This window comes from Ascidiella aspersa, chromosome 3 (assembly GCF_963924565.1).
Source record: "Ascidiella aspersa chromosome 3, kaAscAspe10.2, whole genome shotgun sequence".
Classification (NCBI taxonomy): domain Eukaryota; kingdom Metazoa; phylum Chordata; class Ascidiacea; order Phlebobranchia; family Ascidiidae; genus Ascidiella; species Ascidiella aspersa.
In genome coordinates this window covers 26,307,291-26,334,936 of record NC_139449.1, presented here as the reverse complement: position 1 = coordinate 26,334,936, position 27,646 = coordinate 26,307,291, and the positions used below count along the sequence as shown (strand labels likewise).

General features: G+C 42.3%; 1 protein-coding gene across 2 annotated transcripts in view; it reads right to left on the bottom strand.

Annotated features, from left to right (window-relative positions):
* The window catches only part of LOC146161185 (puratrophin-1-like), a 39,105-nt gene extending 11,463 nt beyond the window's left edge, over window positions 1-27,642 (bottom strand). For both annotated transcript variants that reach the window (XM_083386034.1, XM_083386035.1), the window contains exons 1-9: window positions 26,338-27,642; window positions 25,963-26,079; window positions 25,289-25,400; window positions 25,007-25,100; window positions 24,754-24,846; window positions 24,353-24,469; window positions 23,598-23,830; window positions 22,733-22,871; window positions 20,558-20,680 (exon numbers count right to left, since the gene is read on the bottom strand). In XM_083386034.1, the coding sequence (XP_083242160.1) occupies window positions 20,558-20,680; window positions 22,733-22,871; window positions 23,598-23,830; window positions 24,353-24,469; window positions 24,754-24,846; window positions 25,007-25,100; window positions 25,289-25,400; window positions 25,963-26,079; window positions 26,338-27,160 (1,851 nt within the window). In that variant the 5' untranslated portion in view covers window positions 27,161-27,642. The remainder of the gene's footprint in view (window positions 1-20,557; window positions 20,681-22,732; window positions 22,872-23,597; window positions 23,831-24,352; window positions 24,470-24,753; window positions 24,847-25,006; window positions 25,101-25,288; window positions 25,401-25,962; window positions 26,080-26,337) is intronic.
* Window positions 27,643-27,646: the final 4 nt, after the last annotated feature.

Below are 27,646 nucleotides of genomic sequence, written 5' to 3'. Positions count from 1 at the left end.
CGCCCCGGCAAAGCCACCTGTCGGCCGATAGTAATCAGTAATCGCGGCCCTAAGCACTCTAGTTAGGTCACCGCCGCTTTGCGCATCGGCAGGTAAGCACAAATAAGCGGACATTACGGCCGGCAACCTACGCAACACTGAATCACTTTTCTCATGCGCCGCCATTACGTCATCGACATGCTCGTCGCCCGAGTCGGTTCAAGTGCAAGCGCTCGACTCCTCTGACAGTGACGTCACAAGTCAAATTCGGAAACTTCTGAGATTTCGACCCGGCGAAGAATTTCAAGGGAGAAAGAGAATTACATGATGACAAAGCCGGTCTTGAGCTGTTTTTACCGTAAACACTTCCCGATACCTGCGTTATACCAGTTTCACCGTTTATATGGTAACTCCACGGTATCGGTCAAACCAATAGAACTTTCTCGCAAATTAAACTCCTGCTACACGAAAAGTTTGCTACAGCCACTCAACCCGGCGGTTCCCGAAATCTCGACAAAAGTAATTAAAATACATAATTCTCGTTTATCCCGGGTCCAGACATCGGTCCAACCCACGGCTTTGTACCGTCTTCAGTACGAAAGCGAGCGTAACGAATCGCGACGGCCACCCCCCTTGTTAAGACACGTTGGCTTACGAGCGAGTAATTGGATTGCGCCGGCGCGTCTTCCACGTTAATTAGCCGGTAAACAGCGGCGTCCAATCGGTCCGCGGACGCCGGGCGAGTTTCAGTGAAGGCGAACTGGGAAGCGATTATTGGGCAATTATTGCGGCTCGGATTCTTCCACCTGTTGTAACCGCACGTCACTCGACTCGCACGCGCAGAGCTATAGGAGCCGCGCGTTGGCCAGCTGCTATCGTGGAAGTTGGACATATGATCCTGTGATGATCTGCTGCCGCTGCTGCTCAATTTTCCTCGCTCGCTTGCACGGAGCGAAAGTCGTGGTTGCGCGACATATGACACTCTAACAAGATTTTGGTGGCCCGTGTTTGCCTTTTAAATGCTTTTGAAAAGTGTTCAACTCAGTACAGATTAAACTTAAATAGCCTTGTCTTTGCTTTTCTAATGTTTTGTATTTCAATTCTGCGTTTTTCCCTATTTTTAAATCGTTTGTAAAAAAAGCACCTGAATGTTAACTTTTCATCGAACACCGGAGTTGGTTATTATTATATTTTAATGGTAGCCAACCAAATCACTTCCCGTGTGATATAGAAATAACTATAGACCACCCAGCTACTAACCTGTAAAAAACCCTAAATATACCCCAACCACCATAGCAAAACTTTGCCCTAAGCCTGGTAAGCTATGAAATTACCACCTAGGCACTGACCACTTATCTTCACTTAAAACCTAAAGAGATCAGTTAAATCTAGCCAGAAAATGAAACCTAACCGATCAGGAAAATAAAACGCTCCTTTCGACTCGTACAGCATGCCGTACCACAATAGAACTAGTTTCTATACACAACGCACGCAAACAGTGCCTGTTTGCATTGGCCTTGAACTAAATCCGAAGAGGGAGTAAACCATGTACTTTCTCACGTTCACAGGCTCACCGTCGCCTAGCAACAGTGGGAGTCGAGGTTGGAACTTTCGATATCTTCCTAGATAGGTTTCCGTTAAGGTTGTACAAATGTTTACCAGTCTGGGGAATGCCTGGTATTCTATCTCTATTCATATCTCATACGACCATGCATAACATTATAGAATTTCCCTCTCAACGCTGGGATTACGCCTGTCACTTTTATGTGAAGTCCACACCCGGGTGCTAAACTAGCGCTGAGTTGTCGAAAAGCCAGCGCGAAAACTACAACTGCAGATCAGTGCCACAACAATATGACGTCCTAGCGTTGACCAACGTCCAATGTGAGGTACAGGAAATACGCACCGGACACGCTATGATAATTTAACAAGCAACTTTCATTTTGCATCCAGTTTAGTATGAGTTATACGTGAAAGCGTATAGATAGGTATCTGCAAGCTGCATGTGTACCTCGTTGGCGCAATAGTCGCTGACGCGGTTAATCTAAACATGAACTGACATGAAATCACAGCTGACGCGCTGTCTGATCTGTCGCGAATGACACAGGACCTTAATTGAGCTTGTCGCAAACTTGTCGCGCCCCACATAAACGCACTCAAAGCATGTTTGTCGACATTTTAAGCCAGAAAATGGCAATAGGGCCTACACAATACACGTCCACTCCCTAAACTGTGGCGCCAACCTCACAAATATGCCGAGTTGATCTCTAAACTGTCACCGCGCCCTTTTGATCGACTCGGTTCAGGATAAACAGAACATCTTCCAGTAATCGACACCCAAGCAAAAAAACACGGCATTTACAGCGAGCGTCCCTATTTCGAAAGCTCTTCTCTAAGCTAGGTGCCGTCGACTTTACCCTGCCTTTTACTAATGCCTCACAACATAGCGTTGCTTTCCCAAACACAAGCAGCGCCTACGGCATTCTTACGTCATCAACACATATAGAGAGTCGGAGCGTCATATCGCCAGGCAAGCTCTGCGGCTGTGTGACAGCTTTGGGCTACTGCGAACATAGTTAAAGCAGCTCTACACCGGTTCGAGTTGCCTTCGCACAGCGACGCTAAATCGATTTCGCGGCCCGGTGTGAATGCAGCCGGATCTTTAGCGATCTAGCGTACATTATGCGACATTAACCGACGGGCGCAAATGAACGGGGCAAACATATCGACGCTGTTAGACCTTGGACGACGGAAATAACGCGGCTTAAAGATAGCCGAGACATTTGCCAACCGACGTAAGAGATAATTCATTGAAGTCGCTGTTGTTGTCCTGCAAAAAAGGCCGCCGCCAAGTTCCCGGGTCTCAAAGGAATCGGAATAATCCTGTGACGCAAGTGGAGCTGGCAGGGGCCACCCGCAACCCGCAGGTAAACAGCCCCTTTGAACGCAACTTTGTTGGCGTGTGCCTTTACTCGTGGGAGCGTTTTGCGCTCTCGGGACCGTAGTAAACCTGATTAAATTCTAAAGCTGTGCCAGTGGATTTTGCGACAGAAATGGAAAACACTTATACGTCACACATGGTCTGGTATTAAACTCAATGGAGCCCAAACTGTGTTAACAAAATTAAATAGATAGCTAAACTCTGCCAGAGGCCCTGGGATTGTACAAAGTAAAACCAAATATAGTGTTAACTTGAACAGACAGAACCGTGTGATCAAGTCTAAACTAAAAATTAAATTTAACAGAAAATGTGTTTAAAGCGAAATTTGGTCAATTTAAACTTCGTACTCCAAAGTGCGCCACCTCGGCCGCCACAAGACTGACATGATGTTCCCAGGGCGCCGTGTGTATATGTAGTAATGGCCGGTAGCCCCGTCGGCAGACGACAAACAAGGCGATGCGAGAGGCAACAATAACACGGCGATTTGCAGTTGGGACGGTTTGGGCGAAAGTCAAACAAACAAAAACGATCGGGCCGCGCGAGGAGTGGTCTGCAGCTGACCAGCAGAAATGTATGGGGCGCGTATGTCGCTTGACTGCCACTGGTCTGTCACCTATCGGTTCTGATTGACAACGGTAAAAAGGCGCGAAGAGAATGTTAAATAACAGCCGTTAAATGAAAAGCAGCGTCCAAAAGTGCCTTCTGTTGCTCGAAACTGCGCAGCACGCATTTTTTCGACAACGCAGCAAAAGTTGGGATTGGGAACCGTTGATTTGGGTGTTGTTCCTGTATATAGTGTCGGTAAAAGCTTGTTCGCACAACTAACGAAATATAAATAATCTAAACAGGATTCAATGCTTTCCGTGAACTCTAAACAGGTATTACTTTAAGGCATTACTGCATACAGCTATAGTTTATTATAAGACTTAAATATGGTTTATCGCACTGTTGTACCAGAAGTAGGCAACGGAAAACCACATTGACATTTGCAAATCGGATATATTAGAGTTTAATAGAGATAACGCTCTTAAAGTCGAGATATACGCATCCTAATAACACTAACGTGAGCACAACTGACTTTAACGATGCATTTGGACTGCCAAAACGGTTTATCCTAATGTTTATTTCCAGAAGTTGCCCTAAATGTCAGATGTGTCGTGACACCACAAGAGCATTAGATCTGCGTCAATGCGCGTCGTAATTTTGCAATCCAGGTGTTGTCGGCGTAAAGCGAAATTCGATTTTCACCGCAAATCGTCGTTTGCGTTACTGCAAAACGAACAAGCAGTGGTTTCTCGCAGAAAAGACTTTACGCAGCGCATCAGGATAGGCAGAGGGTCGATTTCGCCGCCAAGGAAAACAGATCGCTCGTTGGCGAAGCAAGATCAAAAACCTCGAACGGCTGAGGTTTCGCAAGACGTTTATTTTGACATTAAAGGCAGGGACGGGCGCAAGCGATCGACGCAATTACGACACGCGAACGCCAAGAACAGCGCTCATGACATTTTCGCCGGAGATCGCTGGACGAGATAAAGCACTCGTGTATACGCAGGGCACATCGCGAAGTAAGATTTGCGGGCGGACTTCGTCGGACGAACGGTGATTTGTCGATGCTGGCGTATTACACATCACATCGGCCTGTACCGAGGAAATCCACAAGCCTGCTATTGCGGGCGATAAATCCGATGGCGGACCGCTTCTCCCGTTGGGAATTACACGGCGGCAAGGTCATACGTGTTTTAGTGTCAGACCTATATCGGAATCTCGTTAAGTTTCTCGTTAAAATAAGCAAACATGCCTCTACACTCCCGAATTGAGACCACAATTGTTTTTCGCATCCAGGGTTTGTAAAGATGCAGATTTAATCACAGAAATTCCGTGCCTTGAATAGCTCATCACGGATGGTGTTTAACCATAAATAAAACACTTCGATGTTATCTCTCACTATTATTAAAATTAGCTAGTCATTTTAGAGGAGTAAACACATTTTGAATGTATCTCGCAATGCCAAACCTATCCTAACAAAACATTTAAAAAAATACACTTAAAAAGCTGATTTAATCAAACACGAAACCTGATTCATCCAAAAACTAAACACTTACGAATCGACTGTCGGTAACAACATGCTACAGCAACATAGGCTATTACGACAAATGCGTATGAGCGAAAATTGTTTAATATCAGCGACATGAGCACACACACTGGCCTTTTTCAGAAAAAAGGAATTGCATAATGCAAAGAAAACAAACGTCGACTAAAATTCGCACAAAAACGCGTCGCTCGGGCATGGCTCTGCTCTTGCAAACGCTTAGACCGAACAAAAATCGTTTATCGTCAAACGAAAATAAACCCTGACATTTTGGTTGGAGATGGCACTGTAGGCTGTCCACTTCCCCCGTTGCGTTCACGCCTGAGCGGGCGCGGAGAAACGCTGCTCGGTGATGCAACAAAGCCCTTCATTGTGACGCCGTCGTGTAGAAAACATCCGATCGACGGCCTCGAAAGATACTGAAGTGGGTTGGGGTAGATGCAGATTGTGGGGAGGTGACGGGATGATATGGGTCGGAGACGAGAGGAAATGTGTCCGTGCGGTTCCCGCTCCATTTCGCATGGGAATCGGCATTGGATAGACACCTGGAATCGCGCCGGAGACAGACGCGTGGGCTAAATGTAATTCGCCGTGATTGAATAAGGAGGCTTTTGTGCGTCTCCTTAGTTTGGAACGACGGGAAAACGGTACTTGGCTGGAGCTGGCATGGAAGCAAAGTCCCACGCTCGCGCATTGGAATTGGTGAAACTTTTTAGATATTTTTAACCTCTTTTTTTGCGGCTAAAAGGCGTCGCGGTCCTTAAGCGGTATTTATTTTATCTACTCGATCCTTTTAATTTTTTTCAGTGATTGCTGCTAATCCAGGCACGGAAGAAAAACTGTTGCAAGCTTCGTTAAAAAAATGAAATTTTGTAACTTTTATGTTAAAAAGTGAATTATTTGTAAAATCGACGCCAATGCAAAAAAATAAAAAAGGCGTCAAAACGGGATATAATGATGCGGAATGACTATCCAAAATTACCAGTATCCTTAAATAAGCACGGATTAAATTGACGATATTCAATGTAAATTTAATGTTCGAACTTCACCATAAACAAAAAGTGCATTGCAATGGAATGATTCATACCAATAGACGTCTTACAGCGGATTTAGCGGCCAAAAAGGTAATTAGGAGTTCCCCTAAATATATTTGATACAAAACAAATAGCATTTCCTCGCTTCGGTAGGTCGTAACAAAATCCTCTTTGCCGTTTCGCCAATAAGAGGTTCGATATTTTCGAGTAGAAAAGTTATAAAAGCCCCTTAGCGAAACCACGCGACGCTCCGTTGACGCACTTCGTTTTGTGAAACGTATAATTTTAGTCAAAAACAGACGTCATACGGGTCGGACATTATTGAAAATCTAAACGCGGCGATTACCGAAATTTAGCGCCGAAAGACAAATTCCAAAACTTCACCGTTTTCTCGCCAAAAGTGCAGGTGGGGCTGTCGGCGAAACAGGTTAAACCGCGAGGGCAGATATATTGCATTTTGACGATGTCTTCCGGTAATTTAGAGAAGCGTGGGACCAGATTGACGTATCTCAAAGGAATCTATTTCTACACTTCGCGAGCTCCGTGCCTCGTAACAACTTTGGATGCCCTGGCTTACCGGTTTCGATGCCCAGGCCGATTTACTGCAGGAAGCAATAAAACACAAAAAACACGATGAGGACGTTTGCCCAAGAGTGTTCGTTTGATCCGTAGCCAGGGCGTTAACAACGTTGCATCAAACGCTTTGCTACGGCGTTGAAATGCGTTTTCGTCGTTTGAATTGCCAAAAGTTCTAATATTTTAACACGCGACTTCCCAGCATCTACTTTTATTATCACTTCGATTTCGAATAAACTTATATTGTCGGGGTTGATGAATATTTTCAGTTATTGTGTGTAAAACGTATTTTTCCATCAGGTGTTGATTTTAACCATTATGTTGATTGCAGACCAGCGTTTTGCAAAAACACCCGACGGTATCGAGCAAAGTCAAACGACAAAGCTCGCTCAATTTTAGGCTCTTCGGGATTGTACTTGTCGCACCCAAAGCGGTGGCCACGCAATGCAAATATTTGCGCGAAGACCTTTCACCGAAAACGAGTCCAAACGGCAATATACAGTAAGGAAAAAATAGCAGGATTGCTTGAGCGACTTGGTAAGCAAAGGTAGCCACGCCCGGCTGTAAGCCGACCAGCCCGTCAACCAGCGGATAAACAAGTCAACATCGAGTAATTGACAGGCGATGAAACGGAGCTGGGAAGGCAGCGCGACGCGGGATGCGCTTTGCACTCGACTAAGGCACTCCAGCGCTGCCGAGGCGACACGACGTTAAAATGTCAGAGCTGGTTGGCTTTTTTATGAAGGCCGTTTGATCCTGATAGATCGGGACGCCAAACCGAGCGACGAGTAGGTCACTTTTTACAGGGCGAGCGAAATACAAAGGAAAAGTTTAACGTGTTTTTTTTTGTCCGGATAGGGCAGTGATTCTCAATCTTTTATGGCTAACGGCACCCCTCAAAAATTATAAATAAATTTTAGGCACTCCGATTTGAATTTTCGTGGATTATTTTACCTTAAATGTCACTATAAATGGATCTGGAAGAGCACAGTCAACTTAAAACATGAAGGAAAATGTCATTCGATATAGTGGTCTCTAATCGTACACAAATTGTTGTATCAAGAAGCTTACCAATTGAGCAAAAATTAGATTCTTAAAAGTTTTCAAATACCTATCGGTACTCTGAGCATTAGCAATGGCACATCAGGCGCCGCGGAACCCCGGTTCAGAACCAGTGGCATAGGCGCACGATAGAATGCCCCGATCCCCATTTTTTACGATACGGAGAATCTTGTTACGGACAATTCAGCGTGTTTATTCAAATCGTTAAAAATGTGATAGAATTTTTAGGGAAACCAGGAGGAGGTTAACAAAGATTATATTTTTCACTGAATGACACACTCGCCCTTTGATGACTTAACGGCAAACTTGAGACAGACTCACGGAGAATATATTGGGGGGAATGTTAAGTACCAACATCGCAAGCAGATGAATCATAGTGTTATTCTCGCATGTCGTGAACAAATTAGGTATTAGCCGACTTTTATTACGAAGGTTTATAAGTGAAAATGTATAGATATTTTGTATAAATAATAATTTATTTATCGTCATGTGTTAAACATACCAAAAACACTTTTCTCAATTCACTCTGTTAAAAAAAGCCGCACAAAGCATTCCTCTAACCACAGAAAAGTCATCGTTTTAGGGCAGCTTCGCCGTAAAACGAAGCGCAAAGTTCACACTCGACACAATTCGTTTTCTCCCCACCAAGCACAGGTCAGAAAACACGCAGGGGCCAGCGGTGAGAGAGCCGCGGAAAATAAACAAAGCGACCGTTCTGTTTAATCCCGTCCGTCCGTCGACGCCGGTTGTAAAACGCGGCCTCTGTGTAATTAGCGACTCTACCTTCGAACCGTTAGAAAGGTTAAAGGGCCAATAAACTAGTTAATAACCGCCACCGCTCCTGGCACTGGATGCGCGTTCGCTCGAACCATGGGAGATTCGGTTTGGATGACGAGGAGTTCCTACTTTTGGCAAAGGAAGAGTTTGTGACAAGCATCGGACAGTTTTCGGCCGTTCGTGAGGTAGCAATGGTAAAAGGCAAAGGCAGCGTTGTGTTCGTATAACGCAAGCTTCGAATGCGACGCAAATCTAACGAATGATGTGCTCATAAAAAATCCTATTCCTTCACATTATGTTCTGCATTCTCGTATAGCGGTTTCGGAGCTTATTTACTTAAATGTCACAAACTCTAATGCATAAATTTTATCTTTAATTGCAAGAAAGTAAGTTTCAAACAACGATTCAGTTTCACAACTATCTATTTAAAATTTATTTGTACGAGAAGAACCAGTAATAGTTCTGATCAAAAAATTTGCACCTGGAGCGAAACTCTCAAAATTTAAAGTTGTGGAATGATTAAAGCAACGAAGCAACATCAATTTGCGCAGAAAAATAGAAAAAAAAGCAGCCACATGTCACCGCTACAAATAGTCATGACCAAACTTTGTGAACTTAATCAAGCAAAATATAGGGCGTCGACCGCTCTAGCAATTAAAGTTGCAATGAAACTCAAAATCCGATTTGGACGTGACGGCGGCTTAAAATACGACTGCAAGCGAAAGTGGACAAGTGGTTGTTGAGCTGATTTAATGGCAGAAATGCTGTATGGTCGCTGACCAAATCGGCCCGGCCCTTATAATCGCCAGCCTTTTTGCCTGGCGCCGCTTAATTGACGGATAGGGCAGCGCAGTTTTTCATTAGATTGCAACTCTCCACTTTCAAATAAGCCGATTACACGCTTTTCAATAAAAACGGTCACCGACTAGCGTTCTCGTGATGTAATGCTACACGGGGGTCGATGCATTAATGCAGCGTGGAAAATTGCATTAGACGGCCTCCGTACTAGGCCACATAAGTGTAAAAACAAGAACAGCTAAAGTGCGTTTCTTTTGCGGTTTGGTTCAGTTGCCCGATCAGCTAACACGCGGAACGAATCAGCTATTTGAGATATTTAAAACGTTACGGCACTGTGCCGTTCAATACGTTAACACTGTTAACATGTACACACACTATATAGGGGGAAATAAAAGTATAAAATCTAAACAATGCGATCAAGGTTTGAACCTTAGATTTTATTTAGCTTTATATGGATTTATTTTTGTTCAATCTTTTAACTTTAGCGCCTCACTGTTTTATTGTAGAAGACGACGAAACAATACGACTATTAACTTGTTTACTGCATTTCTAGTTGGCCCAAGCTAGACGCAGTGTTCAGCTAGCTTTTGACAGGGATAAATTAGCCTTTTTTGTGACAAAAGATTAGCTTAATTAGGGTTCGGACAAGTGTGGGATCAATCGATTACCGCTGGGAAGCAAATTGGGACAGGTGCTGCTAAACCAACCACAACTGGTAATTACTACGGAAAACGGCTACTAGCACCGACGGCTCCACAAAACATAATCTGTTATTTCCTTTCCAATCCAAGAAAAGCTGAAGCCACATGCTGGTGGAACAAAAACGGATGTCACGGGTTAAATTTATTTTGATTAATTTTACCACTATTGACTTGTTTACCAATGATGGAAGTGTTGTCGGCAACCTACGGCCGCGGTGAAAATCATCCGGCCCGCGACCTCTTTTTCACACTGGACATGGGCGATTTTTAAATATTTCATTTTTAACATTTTTTTAAACTATTTCACCCATACGAAAATGAAAAGCTAAAATTTCACTTTGAAGTAGATTTTCGTTTTGAAAGAACCTTCGCAGACCATATAGTGCACCCTTAAGTAGAAATTATTCGTAGCGTGGAACTATCTAAAATGAAAACGTTCTCAAAATTTATACTTTTTTTCACTGATGTATTACGTCTTTTATGATAATAGCTTAACAACAGCAGTTAAAGAAATATGTATACCTTTTATTTTGTGTGTGCGCAATGCCTCACGTCACCTTGTAAATTAAAAGGTTTGCCTATTTAAGCCAATCAAACGATTTTTTTTATAAATTAGTCTATTTTACAATTGCATAAAACATTTAGGTCCGACCCTGATTAAGAGTGCTTAAAGGCTACAAGTTTTTATAACAAAAAAATTATTACTGCCGGCCGAGAAATTGCTGAGTTTGGTTTGGCGCGCCACTAGGAAACGGTTGCTGACCCCTGGCCTAAAGCAATATAACAATAGAAAACTGTGACGTTAATTAGAGAACCTATTTAAACATGTAGATATTTTCATAGTTGGCGCAAAGAGTTAAAATCTGTTCGTCCAAAATCAAACTTCGCCTTTATAAAGTGTCAGCAAAACTTCCCAACGGTCTAACGCGGCTGCCTCTCGTCATTCGGGTGGGACGATAAAGCGCGGAACGCCCCTTAGAAGGCGGAACGAACGATAACCAGCAAAGCAACGGCGCCATTTCAGCATGATAAATGCCCGCCAGAGCAGTGAACCCGGCAACAAGCAGGCAAAACACGGCCCGGTTCCGGGGCCTTATCTTCGGATAAACATGTTCAATTCAAATCAAGCCGAGCGTTCGAGCCCTTGAAGCCAATCATTCGCCCAGACTGCGAGGGGTTGAACGAGTCTCGATTGCTGCAGCGAATAGAATTGACGAGTGTTTCGCTGGGGTTTTGACCCGGACGTAAAGATAATTAATTGATATAATCATTTCCAAGTCGGCTGACTGGCAGGTTGCAAATCAAGGGCGGGGTAATACACGGCTGCACATCTTTTAGGTGCCTTGTTGTTCAATTACATAACTGAACTTTAAAATTGAACAAAGTTTATTTGGCTTGTATAAAAATACAAAATTGTGTGTGCCGATATGTGTTTTATAGTAGAACGCTTAAACAGAAGGCGTTATGGCGTGAAATATTGGGATAACTAATCGACTATCAGTGTACACACGAAATCGAATATTCATCGATTTTGTCCTCTCGTGGATCGATTGCGTCACTATGAAGAGCTGCGATTAAAAAAATCCCAACAATAGGAAAACTGCGTTAACGTCACAGATGGATTACTGGAACAATCGACGGGCGCTGCACGTGATTTACAAACAACTCCTAACTCATGTATAGGACAGCATTCCTATCTGCGGCAGTTGTCAAAACAGCATATACAACAAGCAATTGCGGTCATTACGTCACAGCGAGAGAGGGCCCATCCGTGAAAATGCACGCGAGCAAATACAAGCTTAGCACAATACTTTGAAGCCGATCAACGTTTCAAATCATCCTTATGATTCACGAGATAGAAATTCGCCGACGCTCGCTTGTATGACCAAGGTAAGGGTGAACAATGCAGCCCAAACCAAACAGACACACATAAGGGAAAGCGCGGGACGTACTTGTAGGTCGTGTACACGGCCGTCGCAAATCCGTCGTGAATGAAGACCGGAATTTGTTTAAAAGGCGCGGAATAAGGACGAACTACGCGTTTCCAAACTGCGACCGGACGAGGTTCGCGCGCCGAGCCCAACTACAAAGCTCGAAATCGGAAGGCGCAGAAACAACAAAGAAGTGAGTTATTTCAACCGACCAGTCCAAAGCCACCCGGGTCGCCTGGCAACGGGGCAAGGACACAAGACGTGAAGTGGGTGTCGAGCGGTTTCGTGGCGCTATTTTGACGACCCGCCGAGTGCTGCTGTGTTGCTGTGTGTGATGCAACAGAGTATAGCACGTGTGCTGCCGGCGCGGTTGTTTACTTATGAACTTTTTTCGAGGCTAAACCGCGTGGCAAACATGAAACGAGATGCGACACCTGTTTTGAAAGCCGCGATGTCGAGGACGTGACGTGTACGTCAGGAGAGATTGTGTTTTGCGATTTTTGCGCGTTATTCGAACGTTCAAGTACTAGCAACGCATGGTACAACTAAATATGTATTTGGGTACACTATGCAGTGTATGCACGGATCAGAAATGTAGCTTGATAATAAATTGCAAAGGGCATGTTTAATTAAATATAGTATGTCGAGTGCATAATAGTTATAAATGTATTTGGTTCGCGTTATGAATTTATTCGGTTCAAATTTCACGTTAAACTTCCAATTATTATATCTTCAAAAAACACGTGTTTAGCTTGATAATGAATTGCAAAGCCAAAAAGGCCGAGTAGATCGACATCATCTTGATTAGGACGTTTCGATACGAACTTGTATCATCTTCAGTTAATGTGTTATTTTTCAAGTCCATTAAAAGAAGATGATACAATCTCGTATCGAAACGTTTTAATCAAGATGACGTCGATCTACTCGATCTTTTTGGCTTTGCAATTCATTATCAAGCTAAACACGTGTTTTTTGAAGATATAATAATAGGCAGTTTAACGTGAAATTTGAACCGAATAAATGTATAACGCAAACCACACACATTTATAATTATTATGCGCTCGACAAAGTATATTCAATTAAACTTGTCATTAGGATAACGATACAAAACTTGCTGGCGTTAGTACCAAATTTATTTTTCAAGTCCAATAAATATCCGTGATACCTCGAAGCAACGTTTAATTTAATCCATAATAAACAGGCGTCAGTCGTAAGTAGCTTCAATTAATCTCATAAATGGCGCCGTTGTAAATTCAATTGCTACATCGCGAGATCAATAATTCCAGCTCACTTATTAATCAACCATTAAGCCCCAATTAGGCAAATCCAGCGGTTGTACCAAGAAATGAACAGGTTCGATCAGGGAAGCGGATGAATAACTGTTTAGAGGTTGAAGTTTGTAAACCACCAGACGGATTGTACGTGCCCATATAACACTCCTAATAACCTCCCTTCTTGAACACAACATTGCGCATAAAAAAATTTCTCGACGAATAGGAGGCCGCGTGGCCAGCGCAATTAAAGTACATCATTAAGGGAACCGTAACCTATATTCAATAACTGTCGCAAATAATTATTTAGCCGGACAATTCAACACAAATCTTTTAAGGCAACCTACTGAGCGCATACGCAAGTCACCGTTGTTTTAAGACGAGTCGTGATCGTAATGGGCAGGGTGATTCGAATTCCAGACAGTTTAACTGGCGCGCGATGATAAACATGTTAACGTTTTAACACAACGTTTACAACCCACACAAATGTACTCGTCGAGCGCAAATAGACGTCTAACGTCCAAATTCCAACGTTATGAGCCACCTATGTCGGAGTCATTAATCGAATTGTACACTGCTGTGAATTCACGTTGTAAATTGATGAAATAGCAGTTAAGCGTACAGTTCAAGTTAGGTTACCGAGGAAGGGTAATGCGAATTATAACGTGTAATTCATTATGATATCTGAGTATGCTTCCTGGTAACGGCCTAAAAAAAATTTTTATTTTATTTTTTAATAAAAATTGTTGGATCTTGCTGTGCAACCAGACGGAATACAACATTCGAAAACAAGAGGGAGCTTTTTTTTTTTTATCCTAAGTTGGGAGAGTCGAATATTTTGTATTTTATACCGATAACGATATCGATAAGCGATATTTTGTCCAAAATTACATCCATTTGACCTGTACAAAGTGGCTTCATTCATATAGCCAAATTGGCAAAACTGATAAAAAAAATTGCTTAAGCGTCGTTAAGCTTAGTTCTTGGAGGTTTATTTACTATTTTTTTTAAGTGCTTTGTAAATATTTTGTGAAAATTTATCCAAGTATAAATCGCTGTGTTGGATCGCAAGTTATTTCTAAAATGCTTTATGTTTGTTTAGTTTCACATAGATCTCAGGCTAGTATAGGAAAAGCACCGATACTATCACTTACAATCAGGCATTCTCCGATCCAGATATTATTGGACGTCCCTGCCCTGAGTTCGAGCCATTTTAAATCTTGTCAAGTCAACGAATTCACAGCAGCCATTTAACGTTAGCTACTGGGATAACGAGGGCGCCACCTTTGAAGTGGCAGTTCCCAGCAAGTAGCTAATAGGGTGAGCGACGAGCTACTCAAAACATATTTTCCAACCAGTTTGGCGTCAACAGCGCAGGGCCAAAAGCGGACAAGCGGGGCGCTCACATAAGGCAAGAGGGGACTACCCGGCTTTGGAACGTACGAACGGCGAGAACTCGAAAGTCGTTGACCGAGTCGAGTGGACGCAACTGGCCAGCTGACTGGGCCATTTCGAAAGCAAACGGTTTCCTTTTTTGAGATTTTTAATTTTTTTTTTAGCAATACGCTGTCTGATTTAATCCAGAATAAATGTAGAATATTGCAAACGCTAAAAGGGGGGCCGTATTTATCCAGCCTAGAAGAAAAACAGTCACAAATAGGCATCGACAAATTGCGGCCGGCCTTTAAAACCGGACAAGCAGGCTCCAAAAGTTGGACCGCCAGTGATCGATCCGTTACGTCATCGGGTGGTGAATCTTCGTGAGAATCGAGCGCCTAAATATAGACGGATGTTCGCGATACGCGCGTGGATGTTTATCTGTTTACTCTGGGTGCGCGGCAACACGGGATTCGATTCGCCCAGTCGTTTTCAGCTGGACCGTCGTTTGTCGAACCGATAGGGAAGGTGGTCGACTTGGTCGTTTCTTGTGGGAACCGGGAAATGCAAACACGGTTGTGGCCGAGTGTGGGTTACGTTGCGGTGAGTTTGCGTTGTGAAACAGTAGCCAGACTTTTTCGGTGATCCACGACATTACAAAGCAGCGCCACTTAAGAGTTAGTGGATATTGCAATCCTAGTTTGCTTCACTGCTGGCAATTTGAAATGTGTTATTGATATAGCACTTTGACTTAGACAATCGTAGAAAATTGTTTGCGCCCAGACCGCATTTATTACCTCAGAATGGCAATGCCGAGCAAAATAGCTTTATCCTCTTGTTTAGAATCTTCGGGGATCACATTATCTTTTATTGGGTAAACAACAAGCTGTTAAAGGGAAGCAAAAGGAAACTCTACACCTCATCTAATTACGATAAGTGCTGTAACATTAAACTTATCGCAATCAGAAAGCCGAGCCTAATAGAGTTGTGGCATGACTCAGTGCAATTAACCACACGTGTCAGATATCTGTGCACGACAAACAGAAAAGTATTCCGACGCAATTATCGCAGACCGACCCAAAACCGATACAATTCGGACAATTAAGGCAACCATTTTTGCGAAGGCGAAAAAGCGTGTGAAACACTCTATTTTAGATTTTATTTATCCGACAAGGATATAGGTGTCAGTTGAAGAAATTCCTCGGATTTTTTTAAGACTGTATAGCGGCAACAAGAGACAAGACAGGCGGCGACAAGAAACGGAACTTGCGCGGGCAAAGGGAACTTAAGAAGAAACTGTCAAGGGTTAAGGCGGGCACACAAAGAAACGACGGCGGCGAAACTTTTATTCGATTCCTTTCCAATGCGGCCCCGCAATCGGCCCCGACTTTGGCCGTCGATCAGATACGACTGGCTGTCACAACAATGAAAGGCGCGACTGTGCAACGTTATAACATGGCAGTTCTGCGCGGTCTTAAGGCCTTGCTGTCATGCGCGCTTGTGGGTTAGGTTTATGTTCATGCGTGTTTGCAAACGAAGCAATTGCGGGTTAACGATTGCTGCGCCACTAAAAGATTGTCGACCCCGGGCGCTGTTGATGTGCGTTGAAATGTGCAGAAGATTGACATTCACGTGCATATCGGACAACGTTGAGCACGATATAAGCTCAGACGCCCAACAAGGAACGGCGATTTAAGGTTTCGCGTAAACATACGCCCTGTACTAATTGCTCAAGGGAGCAGTAGGCATCGGGGCGCGAGTTTTCCAACACAAACACGGGAACAGTGGTCGCGGCGGCTCACGACAGCGAAATCGAATCGACGACCTAAAGCCCTGTTTTGTTAACGCGCAGACTGGCGACAAGCCGGCGTCGGAGACGACCACAACATGGCCGCTGGCCAGCTCGTAAGGCCACTTCTAAAACGGCCGGCTCCAAACATCTCGGGCTGTAATTGGAGATGGCGACCATTCGTATTATAGCGATACGCGATATTTAGGGGGGAAAAGTATCACCGCCCGATGAGATACCAAATGATTCAATTTGTTGCAAGTTAAATTTAAAATAAAATTAATTTCTTTTTTTAAATAAAATTAGGGTAAAAAACGCTGTGCTTCAACGCAAAATAAGGTTAGAATCGGCTCGCTAGCGATACCACCCGGATATCGGACAAGTACCGATGCCAACACTTTGGATCGGGTATCACCCCCGATTCATTATTATTATCGGCTGTCCCAAACTTCTATCTAATTTAGGTTGTTTACTTCAAAAAAAGGGGGCGATTTTAAATGGGGTCGTGCAAGCCCAGTGACGCGCACCTTTTAGGCTTTGCCGTATCCACGAACTAATGTATTTTTCTTTGCCCGCCAACGGCGATCGACGGTCAATGGACGCTCGACTCGTATCCGATGTAACGGTTCGCGTGACCACAATGCCTGGCAATTAAAAGCGGGGCCGTGTGAATGGCTCCTGCAGCGGCGACTACAAGATGGCTGGGGCCCCGCGCACAAAAGGGAGCCTCGGGAGAATGCTCTCGCGACCGGGTACGATTAATTACACCCGGGTCGCTGCCATTGAGACTCGCTTTTTGTGACGAAACCGCCCAGGTGCTTGTGGTTTTGTTGCAAATGAACGAGGTCTGATCGCAGCGGCGACACAATTTGAGCAGTACTTGTTGCTATTGGCAAATATAAGACAGTTGGTTTTCATTTGCAAATGGATATTTACGAACATTTATCCGAAGCCAAAGAGGCGGTGATAGTTTTCTGACGTTTGCATAGTTGTACCTATTTCATCAAGAAAACATACAAAAGGAAAAATTCGCTCTTTTCGTGTAGGTAAAGTTTTATCTGAAGTTTCAGCAACAGATACCGGCTCTTTGTACAAACTAGTTCAATTTCAACAGCGCCTCAATCCGCCTCATTTTTCGTTGTGCATATTGTTATAATTAACAAACGAAAAGGCAATGCAATATAAAGCCTTTATAAAGCCTGGCATCGTAAGTGCACTCATTTAAAACGTTTCCAACGGCATGCTACTGGGTAAATGCCACCTGCACGGCAGACTCGTCAAATAAAATATCTTTATTGATCCACGCTGAATAATGCAGCAGAAGGAATAAACTTAATTTCGCCAAAACTCGGCATAATATTTGAATAAAACATGGCGGCCCGGTGCCTGGTTTCTCCTAATTGCCCCTTAACACGCAACACACTAGTGCGCGTCTATGTTACTTATGACTTGCAAAATCCCGACAAATCCTAGCGACGTCACAATCAGGTTTAATTGAACGCCACAATCCGGATTTGTGGAGAAATTGTGACGTCCTGCGTTGGTTTGCTGTTTGTCGAACGTGCACCAGCGGTCGGCTTAGAGAGGCCCAGGCAACTTTGGCGTAAACTCATCCTAATGCTGCTTAAGGTTTCGAATTACGTGCTTCGGACAAAGAGCGACCGCCTGAGTTCTAGTGTTTTTGGTAGGGCGGCGCACCGAGCCGTTTGCGCCAAGGGTAATATATAGGGGAAGCTCTCGCGGCGGCGGAATTTCGGGGCAATTCAATGTTTGCCGTTGGCCGCATCCGCCACGCTGCTGTGCGCGACCCGCATTAATATTTCATCGACGGCGGGGCCGCTTTGATGCATTGTCTCGCGCCCACCCCCGAGACCCCGGGACACTTCGCGCCAGAAGCCGTTTTCTTCGGGGCAGGTCGCTGTTTGCGAAGGCAATAAAAAGATGGTAGGAATCGCGAGGCGCGCATTCATATATATATTGTCGTGTGACGTGTCGCAGTCGGACTCGGCGGTCGTAAACTGAAACACGAAAAGAGAAAACAAAACGGCGGAAAATCGCTTGCGAGCCGTAAAACAAGTGAATTGCTCGCTTTCCGTTATCGCTTCTGTGGTTGTTGTGTCGCAAATCGTGACCGGTGTTTAACTATATAGTCACCACTGATCGTACATAAGGTAAAAATAAAAGTATCCTTGACAACAGGCTACTCAAGTACTCATACTATGAAGCTAAATCGCCGCGACCCAAATAGAGTTGAAGGTTTTGTTTTTTCAGCTAAGCTGTCTGATTTTTTTCAGCCAAGCCGAAGTGCAATGGCAAGGCCTCGCCTTGGGTTGACCGCCTACGTGATCACGGTTAAAGACTCCCGTCAGGTAAGTATTAGCTAACCTGTCTGAAACGAGTGGGTCTGGGTAACTACCATTGGGTCATGTCGCCATCTGGCGGTGACCTTTTCCGTTTTCGAATCGCCGCTTTCGGCACCATGCGCAAGTTCAGCTCGGGTCAACAGTTGACGCGAAAACAAGGATTTGTTTGTGACACACTTCAGGTGCTCTCCGGGGTCAAAGCGGCGTCCTCGGCCCTTTTCAGGCAAGAGAGGCTTTCTTTATCTGCGCCATCGAATTCGAGCGGTAAAATTACACGTTCGACAAGAAGTGTTTTCGCCCTAATGTCGCCTTTTCCCACGATTTCTATAAATAACGCGAACGTTTAAAGATTTTGTCGCTTTTTTTCAACATTTAGGCAAAAGGCGGGTGCTTAACAATTAAATTGTCCTACAAAACAATGCCGAATAAACCTGTAACTATTCCAATGGAAAAATTACGTATGTTAAAAATAGGACATGCCTAAAAAAATATACACTAAACTTAACCAGAAAAACTGATCGAACGCGTTCGGGTGAAAATGAGAAACAAAAACGATAAACATTATGGCAGCTTAAAGAATACGACAACAATAAGACAAACATGATAAAGAATCTGGAAAGACGACAAAGATAGCCAGTCTTCGTGGGACTTGACCCCTTTCGTCCGTTTCGCCGGCAAACCTCGAAAGACTAATTGAAAGCAACCCGATTAGCCCTCAGCGATTAGTCGCGCGTCGTTAGCGATGAAACCAAACCGGTTGCGGTCGGCGTTGTTTTTTTGCCCAAACAAGCTGCAACTTTCGCCGCCCGGGGGGGATTTCCCGTCGCCCAGGCAGCAAAACAATCGGCTCTCGTGCGAAGCGCTTTGTCCACGTCACAATGAAGCGATTGTTAAGCAAGGGCTGCGCCTTCTGATGCGGTATCGACCAACAAACGAGGCATTGAGCGCAAACGACGACGATCATGGCCAAGCGGTGACGAAATACGCCACGCCGGTGAATATGACGCAAGACCCGCTTTCGGCGCCAGAGTCCGAAAAAGGAGGCGTTTCGGCGATTTTTGCGCGAAATTTCGATCGGCGAGTTGTTTATCTGGTTTAACCGCTTGTAAAAAAACGGGCGAGTTTATGGCGGGAGGGCGCTTTTTAAGACTTCAGGAACCCAAGTCCGTGGCTGTAACCGGGTGGAGGGCGATCCGTTATCGCGCGGTCTACGGACAACAGCGTGCATCAAATCGAGCTGCCTCGTGTGTCCGAGATAAAACAGCAGCTGGTGACATTTAACTAACAGCGTTTTTTTTTTAAGTTGGCGATTGAATTAAGGCGTCCCCCTCCAAGGGCGATCGACTTTTTCTGAAAATGTCAATATGACAGAACGAACTCGAAAAGCAGAAAGCTAGACTCACCTTGGTAGTTACCATACAGCATCGAGAATTCTTTATCTAAAATCTGACTTTTTATGACTTTGATTTTACACTTATTTGTATACTTCACGAAAAAAAAAGGTTGTTAACAAAATTATCTTTGTTATGCCACATTGTATATCTTTTAAACTGAGATAAATATACCACGATGAGCAGTATAAAGCTTGATGCGACATGGGTGTGGTACATTTGTTTAACAGAAAAAAAAAAATGAAAGATGGTTTTGCCTGACGGTTTGTCCACGCACATCAGAAAACGTATAACGTTAAGGTTGAGCATTGATCTAAGTTTAAGCATTGATCGAATTTTAAACATATAGTTAGTCACCGAGCTAGAAAACGTCACGCGTGAAAGTAGGTGCCTGGCTCGCGCACGGAACTTAGCTGAATCACGGACCTTTTCATGTCCCTGTTGCTAACAGTATAAAGCCATTAACAATACCGCTTACCATGACTTCCAGGTAGAAATTCTCGAAGTTTCTGCTTTGCACGAGCAGCGACTCGACGGAATCCTCCATTTCTGAAAACTCGTCTTGCAGCGTTTGCCAGTGCTTCTTTGTCCATCGAAATATCTACAGCAAAGGCCATTATTAATAGAGATAGACCGATATATCGGTTTATTGATAATATCGGCCGATATTTGGCTTCTACTGATATATGGGTATCGGTAATTGTAGACCGATACTTTTGCCGATATTTTAGTACAAAAATATGATATAATTTTTCCTGTACAACAAACAACTTGTCAATTTTTTTATGAAAAACATTGGTTTTAGCATCACACCAAGTTAATATGCAAAATAATAGTTTAATAATTAATAAAGGTGTATAAACTGAAACATTATTAGGATTTCATTTTCAATTTATTCAAGTTTTGAACATTTCCCAGGTATATAAAAAAAATTCGTATCGGTATCGGATATCGGTTGAAAAATTGTAAAAAATCGGGTATCGGTATCGGTCCAAAAAACGGATATCGGTCGATCTCTAATTATTAATAACCCAAATTGAAACGTGATTTAAATATAGTGAGTGGGGGTATACCTACCGAATTCCTGACCTTACGAAGTAATCTGATAGGTCTGTGACGTTAATATACGAAGTGAAACGGATACCTCTCGCGGTATAGAAACTAAATTGAACGACATTTAAAACCAAGGAAAAGCGATATATGGCTGTAAATATAAGCTCGAGCATAGAGGGAACAAAGCAAGAGAAGTAAATACACTTTGCACACAACTCTCTAAAGTCTAAAACCACACGTGTGAGGTCGCTATTGTCGCTAGAATGAAAAATGAAAATGAAAGACCTTGGGAACCATTGCAGACCGACGTGCCTTTTCAGTCAAGCGTTATTGGAAATACCGCTAAAAGCTATTGCTTTACATTATATACGAAGGGTGTGCCGGTGCGAAGTTAAACCTTAATAGATTTGTCCGACTATCCCTAATCTTGGAGTGGCTTTCGGATTTGGTGAAAGTATTAAATTGAATTGAGTTCGTTCGTGCCTTTTGTCAAAAAGGCTAGTCCAGGGGTAGGCTACTTGTTCATTGAAAGGGGCACTTATCAACCAAAGGTAGCAAAAGCGCAACAAAAATATGTTGGCAATTCGTAGTTTACCCATCTGTGGAATACATCATTTTAAAAAAAAACAATGTAGCAAAATAACCGCATTGTGCGCCATTGTGATATAATCTGTTGACTCATTGAAGTTAGAAGCGGTTAGTTCCATGTAGATGATAAATAAAAGACCATAATACAAGTTTACGTATTATAGTGTTAAAGTTTCGATATTTTCTTCTATGTTATGAACACAACAGATCTTAAAAATCAATCAAGTTTAGTTCGAAAATTGTAACATCAAAAATCACGTGTTAACTCTCAAACATGATGTTATAAATTGACAAGATAATAAATAAAATGATCTCAAAACACGAATGTGATATTCATGGAATCCGCTGATTGCTTATAAAAAATGCAATGTAACCAACTGTTTTTTATGTGCAATAATACGCTCAAAATATTTTCCAGGAGTATTAACTTCTCACATCCATCAAGTCAGTGCTTTTCAACCGGGTGTACCACAATTCTTAAAGGGTGTACCACATTGATGGGTGTACTGGGGTGTACGAGATACTGCATTATAATAAGCCTATGTTTAGCTATCACGATAAATAAACAGGTTTAGTACGGTTTAAGACCGATTCGAATGTACCAAAATACTATATTAAATTTGTGACATCATAACCAAATATTTCTCTTGACAATCGTTTTTGTGAGGTTTAAACTAGTTCTTTATAACGGTTAATAGGTCTTTTTGTGGTACAACGGGGGATATGCTTCTATAAGTTCAGCGCAATGCGTGGACTAGGGTGTATAAGTTCTTCAGTAAACGTAAAAGTCTGTACTGTTCCAAAAAAGTTCATGCACTACATTAAGTTACAACTATAAAGACCCGTTTCCTAGTGCAGCTAGAGAAAAACGTTACGTTTAGCGATTTTTACGCCCTGCTCAGCTCAGCGCAGCTGTAGTGTAAACGGACCTTTAGTGGTAATGTTGTAAAAAAGCGCGTAATGTGTAATTAAGGGTGGAACAAGGAAGCAACTAATCTTAAACTTTACTCACGCAATCGCACGACTGCTCAAACTGTTTGACCAGTAGATGTCGCTCCAGCGTCAGCAGTCTTTCGTCAGCGATGCGCACAAATTGCGCCACAGCGTCGTTGGCCGCCTGATACGACATCGCGACGGCGTCGCGGCTTGACCTAAACAGAGGTTATGGGTCAGAGGTCACGCTGCGCCTGCCAAACAGACAACGTTCTCAGGGCCACTTATAAAGTTACCGGCCTGCTATCTATACCTCCCAGCGGGGTGCAGCAGCTAGCGGCTGTCCTAAGGAGGCTTTAAAATTTACTAAACTTCGTGTTTCAAGTCTGGTGCAAGCTTTAAAACGTGTTTTACACAAAGGGAGGAAAATTGACAAAGCAAGTCACGAAAAAGAGACCGGGCGTTCACTTTTGTTCTGCTAGAAAATAAATACCGCTTCATAAGGATGCCACAAGTGACTAATATTATTAAAAAGCTGTTAAGGCCCTCTACTTTTTTGTTTTACGCTTTAATCTGTAATTTAAAACGCAGGGTTATGAATCGTTTGCCTTAGCTTTGTATCTGAATCTGACAGTATCGAACTTTCTGTAGTTCTCTATAGTAGTATAACATCACATTATACTTTCTAATGGCAGTCCAATAAACTGCACAGCGTTCACTCCGAAGCATTTTCGTCCAACACCTTTGTATCAACACGCTCCCCTTACAAATGGCGATGGGATGGGTCACGCTATGAATATAAATATAGGCTCTTAGCGGACAACAACAACGATAGTAAGCCGACCTATATTTCCAAACCATTTATGACAACACACCTAAACACATTGTATGACATATCCCCATCGTAAGCGCGATGGTCTCTGATTTGAGGGCAACAGGCTCACCTGGTATCCGGGTTATCCTGATTGGTCAGCTGCTCCAGTAACCTCCGACCCCGCGCGTTCAGATTGGCGATCTGCTTGTCGTCCAGGAGCTGACTCATCTCGCCGTGGTGCTTACTCAGCATCGCGCGAGTCTCGGTTAATGTGCTTGGCATCGATTGCGACGAGACGAGGATGGTTTGGCGCGTGAAGTTGTGACGAATGTTTTCGCAAAAGTTCACGAAACAGTCGATGGCCTTTTAACGCAAAAATGCGGCATTGGCGCAAGGGTACGTTTTCACGCCAGACAAATTGATGGTTTTGTTAAGTAAGGCGGTAATTTTTTTCCGGTAAATCATGGTTCGGACCGAAATAGGACCTTTACAATCAGGAGTGCATTTTTCGCGATATTGCACAATATACACAATATTTCAAGTGGTCTGTGGTTCATGACTGGATTGTTAGCAGAAGAAACTGAAGAAATCGTATTTTTTTGGAAAACCATAACTTGTCATTGTAAATAGCTGTACTAGTCTATTTCTAAATAGGATAACCAGGTGGCATTTTTTAAGGAGAAATCATTTCTTCTTTGACCAGAAAAAGCTTGTCAAGATTTCAATAAAACTTGTCGTTATATAGTGCCACCTGATTACCCTATTTTGTATAGCTGCAAACATTGTAACACTTGACAAAGTAATTTCCATGTAGTCGAAAAAATTATTTAGTTTGATCATCGTTCATCGTTGGTGTCAAGTTCAGAGTTACATTGAAAGTCTTACCAGTCTACTTTGGACCCAGTCAGCGTGGGAATATGTGTATGGGCCTCCAAGCTGGATAGGAAGATGTTTTACATCAATGTAGAGATCCAAATTGTTAACAGACCTGACGGTAGTGCACTGCAAAACATAGCTAATACCGTAAAAAGGCAATGATGAACTTAATGGTTGTCAAGTTTAAATAAGATTTACGTTTATTTTAAAAGTAAAACCATTGAAATATTGCTTTTATGGGCATTGTTTGTAGTTTTTACTTTGTGTTTAAGCAAAACAGAGAGTCAGTATATATAATAAATTTAAATATTACAAAATGCACAACGTAAGGTAGTGGAATACTAAGACCGGCCAAACTGAGAAATAATATTATAATATATATACAGTAATGCTAAAAAATATTTAGTCACCTGAATGCTGAAGATATCTTGCAGGGTTTGCTCTAAATTAAGGTTGTGGTCCCCCAATACAAATAAGTTTTGTATTAGAAAGTGTCCGTTGCTCTAAAATAAAGGATTAAAATATACTGTTTTTATTAAAAGACAACCTTTTTAAATATAATGTAAGCAAAATTGCTTGCATTTTAAGACATAGAATAATCATAAATTCTAACAATAATATTGAAATTACACTTGTATAATTTCTACACAAAAATGCAATTACCTGAAAAATGTTTAACGAATCAAGAATATTTTTTAAAGACAATGAACTGTGGTTTCGTTCATCTAAAAGAAGTGACATGTTTGACATTCTTTGGCTGATAAAACAAAAAAGTTTGGTTAAGCCTTTACAAGGTATGTAAGCCTTCACTAACTCATATTTTTAAATGATGCTGGTTAAATTTAATTTGATACACCATCAATTTATTAACAAAAAAACTGTAGCTTAGTTAAAAGAAATAAACAACCAGATGCAAACATTTGTTTTGTACATTTATTAAACTACCTTAGATAAAGGAAAAACTGAGCAAGTCCTATTGCACCGGAGTCACACTTTTGCCAAACGATGTCATCACAGATCACAATAAGAACAGGGTTGTTATGCATATCCAATACACCTGCAAAAATAATTATAGGTCTTGTGAATTGACGATTTTAGAGGTGTTCTACCATAACTTGGACATTGTCAGAGTTTTACATACACATAGTTTGTGTTGAACAAAATATACTGAGAAGTGTTCTCAAATTTCAGCCCATTTCTCCAGAGGCACTAAACATTCAGTGCAATGACTGCCAGTGGCACTTTTATGACACAGAATGAGTGGGACATTTATTACACATAATTGTGTAATGTTGTGTTTGACTTTCGACTTGTGAGTGTTTGCACTAAAAGAACGTGACCTCGTAACAATGAAAGTGCGTGACAGGTCTTGTTTGATTCCAAATGAATCATCCTAAAACATAATGTGATATGTGACCCAGCTTGAATAAACACTGTGTAACCAGTGTCATATAATTTCTCTACTCAAAAGTGTAAAAATTTGTTAGTGGACACAACAAAAGTTATATTATCCAAAAACAAGCTAATAGCTTACGTTTGCAATACGATTATTTTCTATAGGTTACATATATGTTTGACGAAACGGAATACCCTAATCTACTATAGTTGTTAAGCCGTACCTGGTGTCAATGCGATGCCAGAATATAATATTTCAATGGGCACTTCACTGGCCTGGGTTGGTGTCCCAAGCAAAACAGAACAGTTAAATGATTCCATCATAACGTTGCTGTTAATGTCTACAAAGAAAGAATAACAAAAAGCCTGTTAAAATCATTTTGTGTTTGCCCAGTGAATGAAAATAATAGGCACCAGGTGACCTGTCCTAAGGCTACATGCAAAGGGAGAAAAATAAACACTGCAAGGTGAGCAGGAACTTTAACAAAACATTTTACTTATGAAGAGTGGTATTTAGCTGTTGGTTATATCCATAATTAAGTATGTGAACAAAAGTATTGTTGCACAAAAACTGTGTCATATTGGACAAGGCAACCAACCTGTGTTACTGAGGTTGTCCAGGTGTTTGGTTGGGCCACAATAGACAAAGTCCTCTTGCCGTGTTTGTGATTTGTTTGAGGTGGAATAATTCCTATGCTTTCTGTTGCTCAGTGTGCTTAACCACCCAACCGGAACTGTGGTTTTAAACAGACTTCCATCCCACTTTATATTTTCGGAAGCACCCTCCGAGGGTGAACAATTGTCACTAAGTCGGGATTGAGGTGTTTCGACTTTGGAATTGTCACTTTCAGTATCACTGATAGTTGGACTGGAGGTAATGTGGTATTGGTGTTTGGATATATTGCATTTTAAACCTAAACTACCATTGGCAGGTTTAGTATTATTTTCAGTTTTGAATGGATCAGCCGACAGTGACAAGTCTTTTATTTCTATTGGGGTGGTGGGAACATCGCTTTGCTTCCGCCAGCAATTTGAAACTGATACTGGAGGATTCTCCACCAGTGAGTTGGCGCCATTGTTGTTATTGTTTTCTTCTAAAGAATCCAACATGCTTTGTATGGTGAGGGCACAATCATCAAAGGAATCCAACAGTAGATTTGTTGAGTGGTTGGATAATGGCACTGGGCAGTTTGACTGCACACAAAGGTCTTTAATCATTGATGATTTACTTTTGTTTTTTGTGGTAGCTTGGGTTGAACAACCCTGCGTCTCCACCATCACAGATTCAGAAGAAAGGTCAGCACATACTCGCTGAAGCAAGTTGTCAATAAATTGTGAAACGTCAACATCACTGACATCAGGTATACCCGATTCTTCACAGTTCATTTCTACAGCTGGTATCAGCGGCTCAGCGCACGTCATAAACTGAGGATTTTTAGTCAAGCGCTAAACTGTCACTTGTGAAGAGATATTGCATTACAATGGCAAAGTATTAAATCACCTACAACCTGGAAAAGAGAGTCAAGAGAGTAAATGCACCACCCTAACTTAAATTTTAATGTTCGCACTTCATCGCCATGTTTTAGATGCAAAAAATATTACATACCATACCATGGGAGAAAGTTACTTCTAAAAATGAACAGACAGTATGCGCTTCACATCACATTGGGGCCAAAAAGGGGCAGTGAAATGTTTGGGACTATGGATGACTGCATTTGTATGACTGAAATAACAACAGTATGTCAATGGAAACAAAATCATAAGCAATTGGTTGGCTAATGGATATTATGTTTTACTAAGAAACTACTACTCTTGATTTATTTATGGCCATACAGTGAAATATCAAAACTATAATAACTTTCTCATTAATGTTGAAAATACCACAAAATATACAAATATCAACAAAAA